The 10,743-nt window shown below is 53.6% G+C and overlaps 1 protein-coding gene across 1 annotated transcript; it reads right to left on the minus strand.

Moving 5' to 3' along the window:
- Positions 1-508: 508 nt before the first annotated feature.
- Positions 509-7,264, minus strand: Kcnk15 (potassium two pore domain channel subfamily K member 15). Its single transcript, XM_032904867.1, has 2 exons — positions 6,908-7,264; positions 509-2,532 (listed from the first exon to the last, which is right to left on the minus strand). The coding sequence occupies exons 1-2, from the start codon at positions 7,188-7,190 to the stop codon at positions 1,859-1,861; spliced, it is 957 nt and encodes a 318-aa protein (XP_032760758.1). The 5' UTR covers positions 7,191-7,264; the 3' UTR covers positions 509-1,858.
- Positions 7,265-10,743: the final 3,479 nt, after the last annotated feature.

A 10,743-nucleotide genomic window follows, 5' to 3' on the forward strand; every position in this document is an offset into this window, starting at 1 on the left:
CTGGATGTCCTGGGCTATCTCCCCAGGGATCATGAGCTGAAGGGTTTTATTCTGGGTCATTACCTCTTCAGGTCTAGCTGCGAGTGGGTGGGGTGAGAAAAAAAAACAAGTTCCCTTCTGGGTTCATAGAGCGGGGGCTCAGGGAAGTCCTCTCTAACCTTCAGAAGCACCTCATCCCATAACACCTCCCACGGCGCGTCCCCCGTGATTTCACTCTGACCCCCATCAGAGCCCCGAATAGGCAGGGAAGGGATGCTTGCAATTGTCAGCCTTGTTTTCAGGAGGGAACGAAGGTCCTGAGAGAGAGAAAGGTGCTTGCTCACGTTATGGCGTTGACAGAGCCAGCTCGCTCTCCAGTGGTCCATAGCACAGGCGTGCAAGCACGTAACAGAGGCAGTTAAGCAGTTCACCTCCAGGTTCCTTCAGGCAGGAGCTTCTTGAGTACTTTGGGGTTCGCGAACAGCACAGGGGCTCCCACATTCTCCCAAGGCAGAGCTGTTGCACCAGGCAAGGTCACCTGCATTTATTTATTGAGCAGCAGCACTACACTAGGCCCAGAGCCTTAGACCCCTTTCCCGTCCCCTGCAATGGTTCTCTTGGCCTTCCAAGGGGGCCTGTGTCTGCAGAACAGGACCTTGGTGGATAGAGAGTTTCTATAGGCTTACCTAGCAAGCCCCAGGGGTTTTTCGTTTCATCAAGAGATCCTGTATGGGCTGGGCCGGAGGCTGGAAGTAGACGTAGGTGTTACTTCTGAGTCCTTTTTGCCGTCCTGCAAGGTGGCAGGAAGGTGGGACCCCAGAGTCCTGGGGCTGGGAGCCTCCGTTCATCTACCCACCTTTCCCTGTTTCCTCTTGGGGGGCAGGAACAGCCTGGTCCTCCAGGGAGGGAGGGATTTGGGGGCGTCTGAGTTGGAGCGGGTCACATGGCATTGTATTCATGACTATATCGCTCATGTTGGAAATTAAAGTTTTTGGCTTTTCTACCCTGGTTTTGCTCTTGCTTTGCATGGAGACAGTTCTACCTGGGAAGTTAAAGGATGCTGGCCTTTTAAGGAATGAGTGCTCTAGGATGCCAAGGTTCTTCCAACGCTCTCATCAACGCTCCCTATGCCTGCATCAGGAAACTCTGCCACAGGTGCCTATGTGAATCAGGGCCTTCAGATGAACCCTGTTTTACTGACGGGGAAGCTAAGGCCCAGGAAAGTGATGAGAATCCCAAAGATATATTGCTGGTGATCAGTGGGACCCAGAAGGGAACTCATCCCACAGCACTGAACTGCCTATAGGTAGTGATATGGGGAAGTGATCTCTTCATCCAAAAGGGGCTGGCCAGGGACAGGGCATCTATTTGACAGTGGGAACAACCATTTACACACGGGCTAATTCCACTCCTCATGCAGAGCAAAGAAAATGCAGTCGTCTGTATAGTACAAAAAAAATGCCCACTGTTGAGCCATACATTCCCTTGAGTCTGTTTATATCCATGCTTCTAGCATGAGCATCCAGCCTTACTAGTAGAATTCTGGCGTTTAAAGTCATACCTTTCCCCTGCAAGGTATCTTGTGTGTCCTCTTCAGAGTGGAAACTAGCCATTTGTCATCCTCTGAAGGACCAGATAGGCATCACCCCTCCTAGGGGCTGATGGCCACATTTTCCTACAAGTTTAGACTGAACAGTGTACCTCCAGGTGGCTGTGGAGTCGGCTTGTGCCGTTAGTGCAGCTTTCATGTATATCTAGAAGGGATGATCCACAGATGGTAACGGGAACCTCAACCCCCTCCAAGCCAGAAAGAAGGGTGGGTTTGCTAACAGGCAGAGCTAGACATTGGCCAGACCTGGCCCCGAGTGGGAGAAGACTGTCAGATGGACTTCCTCCGGGCCCGGAGTCTGTCCGGGCTGCTGTGGCAATGATGCACGGCTTCTGGGCTCAAAGGGGGTGAGAAGGCCGGGTTGTCACGGGCCCAGGTCTCCAGCGGATGAAAGGGGTAAGGGATGCGGACGCGGCTCTCGGGCGCCCCCCTGCGGAACACGCTAGCACGGCGGAGAGCTGCGCGCTCCGGGGCGTCAGCGCTGGCAAGGAATCGCAGGACCACCAGATTGAGGAAAGCACCAATGACTGTGAGCCCCAGCAGGATGTAGAGGAAGCTGAAGGCTACGTAGGGCGGCTTCTTCTGCAGCGCCTCGTCTCTCTGCAACGCCACGAAGTCTCCGAAGCCGATGGTGGTGAGGGTGATGAAGCAGTAGTAGTAGGCGTGGAAGAAGGTCCAGCCCTCGAAGTGCGCGAAGGCAGCGGCGCCCAGGGCCAGGGTGGCAGCGCACAGCAGCAACCCAGCCACCACCATGTTCTCAGCAGACACGTGTGGCCGCCGCAGGCCCAGGCAGCGCTTGGCTGCCAGCAGCAGACACCGTACCAGCGCGTTCAGCCGCTCGCCCAGGCTCTGGAAGGTGACCAGAGTCAGGGGGATGCCCAGGAGGGCATAGAACATGCAGAACACTTTGCCCGAGTCGGTGCCTGGAGCAGCATGGCCATACCCTGTGTAGGAAGAGAGATGTGGTTCTGAGAGCCCAGCCTGTCCCAAGGCACTCCTGTCCCCAGGAGCTCCAAGCCCCACCCATGTCATTCCTGTCTTCTGAACTCCTGCGTGGCTATTCACAACCCAAGTGTCCCTCCCCCTGGGGGTGGATAGTCCACCCGTGGTCCTTCAGAACCACAGAATTCGGTTGGGCCAACTTCTGTTCCCAGAGGTAGCGAAGGATGGATCTTAACCGTATTTTGCCCAATGGAGGAAGTCCAGCCCCAAAGCATGGACCCAACAGCTGGAGAGACAGAATAGCTCTGTGGCTGCTTGGCCTGGAGGTTGAAGGGTGTGAAGAATTTGGGCGGTACGGGAAAGGTTCCGTGACTTGGTGTGCATGTACCTGACAGGTGCTCTGACAACCTACAGAGTACAGAAAATGTCAGTCAGTCTTGGCAAGTTATGTGTTGGTAGGAGGGACAGGAGACATCTTCAGTGACTTCTTAGTACCTACAGGGTTCCAGTTCTCACAAGGAACCCCCAGCTCCTTTTCTCCCTCACTTCCAAGTCTCACCCTTCTGCTCATCTCCCCATCCCCCAGCCTCACCCCTACACCTACCTCCCCATCTCCAGCCTCATCCCTCCTCTTATCCCCCAGCATCAGGTCCCTCTCACCTCCTTACTCCCCAGCCTCACCCCTCTAGATCTCCCCATTCCCCAGCCTCACCTCTCCTCTCTCTCTCCACCCCCAGACTCACCCCTCCTCTCTTCTCTCCACTCCCCAGCCTCCCCCTCCTCTCTCCTCTCCTCTCCACTCCCCAGCCTCCCCCTCCTCTCTCCTCTCCACTCCCCAGACTCACCCCTCCTCTCTCCTCCACTCCCCAGACTCACCCCTCCCTCTCTCCTCTCCACTCCCCAGACTCACCCCTCCTCTCTCTCTCTCCTCCCTCTCCCCAGACTCACCCCTCCTCTCTCCTCTCTCTCCTCCCCAGACTCACCCCTCCTCTCCTCCTCGCCTCTCCTCTCCCCAGACTCACCCTCCTCTCTCCCCTCTCCTCTCCTCCCCCAGACTCACCCCTCCTCTCTCCTCTCATCTCCACTCCCCAGACTCACCCCTCTTCTCCTCTCCACTCCCCAGACTCACCCCTCCTCTCTCCTCTCCTCTCCACTCCCCAGACTCACCCCTCCTCTCTCCTCTCCACTCCCCAGACTCACCCCTCCTCTCTCCTCTCCACTCCCCAGCCTCAGCCATTCTTCTAATCCCCAGTCTCCAGATCTACCCTCTTTATGCCGACATTCTTTAGGTACACCCCATCTGGTCCCTACTAGAAAGTCACTTCTACACACTCCTTCTTTCATATTTTCCTCCTCCTTGAACTGTCTTCTCTCCCCCTTCCTGGCCCCCTGCTCCCTTCAAATTCCTCCTCATCTTTTACCACCCTGTCAGCCTTCACTAAACACCAGTTGGCTCTGGGTATCTCTGGTGCTAGCTCTGCTCGCTGATTCCCCCATGGATCTAGGCATGCGTGGGCTTCCCTGAGTCATGTGTCACTGTGCCATTGTGGAAATGTGTCTCTTTCTGGAGAGAGCAACGATAGCTTGCATGGGCTCATAACCAGGCTGTTGAAGAGCGAGGGAGCCCACCCCTCATAGGGAATATCCCTCCTCCAGCAGACCTGTCCTGTTGGCTCAAAGGTAAAACATACAGAGCCCCAGACCTGTGTAGCTCCACAGTTAGCCCTCCAGGACTCAGGAGCTGCCACCGTGGTCATGGCAAAAGCTAGAAATAAGCACTCATCCATCAATAGAGGAGGCCTGGTTAGATTCATATCAGCACCATCCAGATGATAGGACACTACACCAGACCATAGTGGCCTTGTCACCATGCACACATCTGACAATACCTAAGGAAACTCTTAGTTGTCTCTACTAGGGGATGGCAATGGCTGTGTGTGTATATGTTGTAATGTCATATGTTATTGGCATCCAGAGGCAGAGCCTGGGGATATTATCAATATATTTTAGGGCACAGGACAGGCCCCATTACAGAATTAACTGGGTCAAAATGTCAGTGCTTCTAAGGTTGAGAAGCCCTGATATTCAACCTTAAAAAAAAATGACGTGGCTCTTTAGGGTTGACGTTAAAAAGCACTACGATATACTAAATCAGGGTCTGGGCTACAGCTCAATTGATAGAGTATTTGAGTAGCATGTCTGATGTCCCAGGTTCAATTCTCAGTGTCACATAAAAGACAGGCATGGGGACACACACCTGTAAGCACTTGGGAGGCTGAGGCAGGAGGACCGTAAGTCCTCCGTTATTCTCAGCTACACAGTATAGCGACTGTAAAGCCAGCCTGGGCTACATGAGACCCTGTCTCCATTTGAAAAGAGCAGGATAGATATAATATCCGTATTTCATGCGTGGTGCTTGAAGGAACAGGTACACAGAGCATGTAGCTGCAAGTATGCATGAGACAGGTAAGATGTGTGTGAGCCAGGGAGGTGAATGACTGGGTTAAGAGACAGGATAGAGGCTCGGAAAGACGAAATGACACCATTCCTCTTTCGTGTGGAATCTAGGTTTTTTGGGTGTTTTTTTGTTTTTGTTTTTGTTTTGCTTTTTTTTTTTTTTTTTGCTTTTTTAAAGAGACAGGAGATAGATGAGGGGAAAAGAACTTGGGAAAAGGAACAGATCCAGGGGAGAAAGACAAGAGAAAGTGGTGGGTGCATATGGTCAGAGTGCCTGATGTGTGTGCGTTGGAAAATGCCTCACTGAAACCCATTGCTTCGTACAACTAATATACACTAGACCAAAAGGCTTCCAGGAACATGGGGGGTAGGAGGGAGTTTCCTCTTCACCCTGCACACCTTGGTGAAACGTGCAATGTGAACGTACACAATGTTTAAAGTCTCAGTGTAACGTAAACATTTAAAGCCCTATGAGCTGCCTCCTTGTGGTACCAGGGGAGGGATACACTCTGCCCCATCCCTACTTTGAACTCCTGGAGGGCAGGAGCCATGGTAGCCACTTCCACACTTTCTGAGTCACCCAAGTGGCCAGAAAAGCAAAAACATTTCCAGTTTCTCTTCAGTTAGGTTTTGGCTTTGTTTGGTTGGTTTTAATCTTTTTTTTTCCCCCTTCTGTTTCTTTCCCTAGCTTGGGTTTCAGATCAGTGAGGGAAGGAGCTAAACCTGGCTGGTAGGCTGTCCAAAAACATGGGAAGGGGCAGAGGGGCAGAGGCCTCAGACAAGGCACAGCCTCTGTAGGTATGGCAAATGAGCCTGTCTTGAGGTTGGGACTTGTAGACAAGAGAGGGCAGAAGTGTTGAATGGGAGCTGGCTCTACACATGGCAAATAATAAATTATTACTATCAGGCGAGGCCTGCACAGCCTATGGCCCGTGCTTGGTTCTCATTCCCCCAGCAAGGTAGAGCATTTGCCTTTTGCCTTTGACGAAAACATGTGCCAAGACGGCACAGTCGCTTGCCCATGAATTCAGGTAGCAGGAGATACTCAGAACTCAGCCTTTGGAATTGCATGGGTACTCAAACCCATGGCTCTTTTGCAAGTGCATTCTCCAAGGTGTGGGCTTCTGGTCTGCTCCTGTGAGGGGGGCCACAGGGACGTCTTAGTCAGACAGCTAGAGCCCTGAACCAAGTGGCTAGCTGACAGGTTCCAAGCCCTGGAGAACTTGGTTCTCTCTTCTGCAAGTTCCCCAGGCTTAGCCCCTCAGGTCCTGGCCAGATGTGGTTATGGTAACAGCTGGAGTCCAAATGGTATACACAGGGCTCCTCTGGATGCCCCAGTGTGTGGTGAAAGCTTTGGTAATTAGTCATTCCCTTAACAAGTTATTGCACATCTACTAGGCTTTAGGACACTAGCCAAACAGAAGTCAAAAGACAACAGAGAGTGCCGATATCACGGGGTTAACAGAATAATTGTTATCTTATATACAAGCAATCTTATGTTCATAATGTTTTCTGTGGGTCAGGCCCTATGCTAAAACGATCTGCACACATTATCTCCTTAATAATAATCTGCCTCCTCCTTGCAAGACTTATCGGCAATCCTAGTTTTCAAAGAGCACTGTGGCTCAGAGGAGTCAAGAAACTTATCTAATGTCACAAAGCTGAGAATGGGACAAGGAAGCCTCACTCTGTTCACACCCAGAGCCTGAAGTTTCTTCCAACCACCCCGTCTCAGTGCAATCCTTTACTGATGCCTACAGCCCTGCGTTAGCTAACTGATTGCCCCCATTTCTCTCAGCGAGGCAAATAAGCCTCAGCGAGCTAACATGCCCTTTCCAAAGTCACAGGGGCGGGGGTAGGATCGCACCCGAGGAGAGATCAGGACTGAGCGGGGCAGAGGGGAGGTTCCGGAGGGCTCACCGATGGTGGTGATGACCGTGATGGCGAAGTAGAAAGAGCCCGCGAAGCGCCACTGGCGGCCGGCGCGGTGCGGCTCGGCCTGCAGCGCCAGGCGCTCCAACTCGCGGTAGTCGTCGGCGGAGAAGCGGTACTTTCTGCGGAACTCGCCTCGCTTCCGAGCCAGCAGTCGCTGCCGGCTGCGCTCCGCCTCGGACTCCAGCGCATCGAAGACCGCGGCGCCCACCAGCAGGTAGGACAGGATGCACAGGATGAGCGCCGCCGTGCGCGCGCTCTGCTTCCTCATCGCGGCTCCTCCGCTCCGAGTGCGGGTTTCAGTGCGCCCCGACGGCGCCCGCTCCGTCCCCGCCGCGCCCCGCGTACAGCAGGGGGCGGGCTCTGAGCTCTCCCGACGCTCCCCGCCCTAACCCACGCAGGTGCCCGCAGGGACATCTGGAGCAGAGACCGGGCCCAGGTGTGCACAGCACCATCCCTAACTCGCCCTAGGTCTTGGGGGCTCAGCACCCTTTCCTTCCTCCCGTCTATCATTTAGCAAACATTTACCAAGCGCCCTCTGGTGCCCTCCATTCCCGGTGGGAGTAGAACGGGCTTGCCAGCAAGCAGGGAGGGTTGACAAATGCACGAAAAGATGAAGTAAGACAGGTGTGATGAAGGAGGAAAATGCTTGGAGGGGTTCGTGCCAAACCATCCAGGAGTGACCAGAGAGGAAATCCAGGCCACACATGTAGGTTCCTCGCTAAAAGCAGAAGGGAGGTGACTTGGTGACAGAGAACAGCAGAGAAGCTGGTGTGACTGGAATCAGGAGAATTAGGATGCGGGCTGGAGAGACAGACAGGAGGGCCAGGCAGAAGTAACGTCCACAAATTCATTTTTTTATTATTTAATTTTTATTTTATATCTGTCTGCATGTATGGCTGTGTACCACTTGCACAGTGCCCGTGAAGGCCAGAACAGAGTGTAGGATCTCCTGGAACTGGAGTTACGGATGCTTATGAACCACCATGTGGGAATCAAACTCCAGGTCTGGAAGAGCAGCCAGTGCTCCTAACCACTGAGCCACCTTTCCAGATCCCAGGCTGATTCTTCAGGATAATTGAAAACCAGGGGAAAACTCTAAGCAAAAACACACACAGTTCCACTATAATCTGTTTGTTGTTTTGTTTTATTTTGCTTTGCTTTTCAGAGCCAGGCATGGCAGCCCCCACTTGGGAGCTGGAGGCTGGGAGATCAGAAGTTCAAATCCAGTCTAGGCTAAACGACATCGTGTCTCACCACCACACCTCAGAAAAAAGCAAGGGGCTGCCGCTTGGGGTGAAGACCAGCCAGGGGAATGGCACTAGTCATACAGGCTGAGGGGGCTAGCCTTCGACAACAGGTGAAGAGAAGGGACACTCCAGAGTTGCTCACACAGCAAGCCTTGCTGCTTATGCTCCCTGGCATCAAGACACTTCCCCAACCCAAGCTTTAGCCAGTGGATCCTTGCAGAACTGACACGTGCCACTCCCAGGCCTGATCTCTAAAGTCCTGCCCCCATGCCATGCCACCCTTTCCCTCGACAGCAGACTGAACAGGCGTAGCACCACAAAAGAGCTAAGCAAAGCTGCCTGCTATCAGGACCAGCTGTTCTGAAAGTCTGATCCATCGTGGCAGGATCTGAGACTCAGGGACCAATCTGTCACTGAGGCTGATACACCCTAATTCACGGGTCAAGAGTGACTGGTGGATTTGGCTGTGGAGATTCAGGGAAGGACTCTGGATGAGCCCAGGGTGAGCTGTGAGGTGTTTGGGAAGCCTTCCATGGACCCCACTTCTGAAGGACCCCACTATTGTCCCCATGCTCCAAAATGGTACCCTTTGCAGAGTCCTATATATGAGCCCATATAAAGACATCTGACACAGTGCCAGTTACCCGGTCCTAAAGCTGTTGGCGACAGCCGGCCTTCCCAGGTGTCTGCTGCAGTGTGGCCTTCCCAGGTGTCTGCTGCAGCTGGCCTTCCCAGGTGTCTGCTGCAGTGTGGCCTTCCCAGGTGTCTGCTGCAGCTGGCCTTCCCAGGTGTCTGCTGCAGCTGGCCTTCCCAGGTGTCTGCTGCAGTGTGGCCTTCCCAGGTGTCTGCTGCAGCTGGCCTTCCCAGGTGTCTGCTGCAGTGTGGCCTTCCTAGGTGTCTGCTGCAGTGTGGCCTTCCCAGGTGTCTGCTGCAGTGTGGCCTTCCCAGGTGTCTGCTGCAGCTGGCCTTCCCAGGTATCTGCTGCAGCTGGCCTTCCCAGGTGTCTGCTGCAGTGTGGCCTTCCCAGGTGTCTGCTGCAGTGTGGCCTTCCCAGGTGTCTGCTGCAGCTGGCCTTCCCAGGTGTCCGCTGCAGTGTTTTAAGCATTATTATCATTATGACTACTCAGGCCAATCTCCAGATCGCCTCTTACTCTTGCTTGCTCCACCCACATCTCAACTTTCAGTTCCTGCTGTAAACTCTGGCCCAGACTCATTACAGCCTTCTCCCCCTCCCACTCAGCCAATGTCTGCCAGACACCAGGTACCGGCAGCCATGCCATTCAGGTGTTGATGTACTTAATCCTCCCAACTCGCTGGCTCACACCCTGGCCACTCTCACTCAGTACCATTGGACTTGTTCCTTGACACCACCCTAGGCGCTCTCCTCTGAGCTCCTCCCTCAGAGCGACGGCCATCTTCCATTCCTCCCACTACAGTACATCCCTCAAGTTCCACATACGCCCCCCTCCCCCAAGGATCATCCTTGGGTGTCCAGCACTCAGACCTGTGTGTGCAGAGCACAAACAGTGGCAGCTTAAGGTCAAATGAGGACTTGCGTGTGCCAGTTAGGAGCTCCTAACTTCCATCGCTTCCTGAGTGTGGGTTGTTTCAATTTCACAATCGCCCGAATGCCGTTTTCATTTGTTTGGTTGGTTTTTCTCCTGTCTGTCTCTTAAGGAACATCAGTAGCATAAGAATGGCCCCTAAGGACACCTACACCTCATCCGTGGGATCTGGGATCCCTGTGCTGAGGGAGGATGCAGGCAGAAGAGATACCCACAGATTTGGCAGCATAAGCAAGTCACCCTGACCACTGGGGGAGGGACCCCAAGATGAGGCAAAGCAGGTGACATCCAGAAGCCAGAAGTGGGAAGAAGACAGGTCCCTTCACCGTCTCCAAGAAGGAATGTGGACACACAGGCACCTTTATTCTAGCTCAGGGTCCAGAGAACCAAAAAGTTCTTCTTTGGGGGAGAGGGGAGATGGATGTGGATGTGCACGTGTGTGGAGGGATATGCATGCACATGTATGTGTATGCGTGCACAGGCCACATGTCAATTTTGAGTGTTATTTCTCAAGGGTCATCCACCTTATTATTTTCTTGGAACAAGATCTCTTATGAGGATCCAGGGCTCTCCGATTCAGGCAGGCGGCTAGTCAGCCAGCCCGGGACCCTCTTGACCGCCTCAGCTGGCATTACGAGCCTGTGCACCACACCTGACTAAAACCTGGGTACTGGGGATTAATCTTACATTCTCACGCTTCTGCAGCAAGCCCTTTACTGCCCAGAGCTCTCTCTTCTCAACCCCAAAAGGTAATCTGGAGAGGAATGGGAGGTAGGAGTAAGTCTCCATGTTTTCAGTGATTGACAGCTGCCATGGGTAAATGGAGAAGCCATGACGATTTGCCTGGGAGCATTTAGCCACTGTTGGGGTCACACGGGTGGCCTGGGGCCTGCAAGACCTCAGCTCTGGCACAGAATTGGGGCTCAGTGCCTATAGAGAAAGATTTGCACGCCTTCACCCCCTGAGAGTCAGGATGTCGGCCAAGTGGCCCAGAAGTGGGGTGCTGACG

The sequence above is a fragment of the Rattus rattus genome, chromosome 5 (genome assembly GCF_011064425.1).
Source record: "Rattus rattus isolate New Zealand chromosome 5, Rrattus_CSIRO_v1, whole genome shotgun sequence".
Lineage (NCBI taxonomy): Eukaryota > Metazoa > Chordata > Mammalia > Rodentia > Muridae > Rattus > Rattus rattus.

Coding starts and splice junctions, on each gene's coding strand:
- Kcnk15 (XM_032904867.1), bottom strand. CDS start 7,190: ATGAGGAAGCAGAGCGCGCGCACGGCGGCGCTCATCCTGTGCATCCTG. Junction 2,533..6,907: donor CACGGTCATCACCACCATCG/GTGAGCCCTCCG, acceptor CTTCCTACACAG/GGTATGGCCATGCTGCTCCA.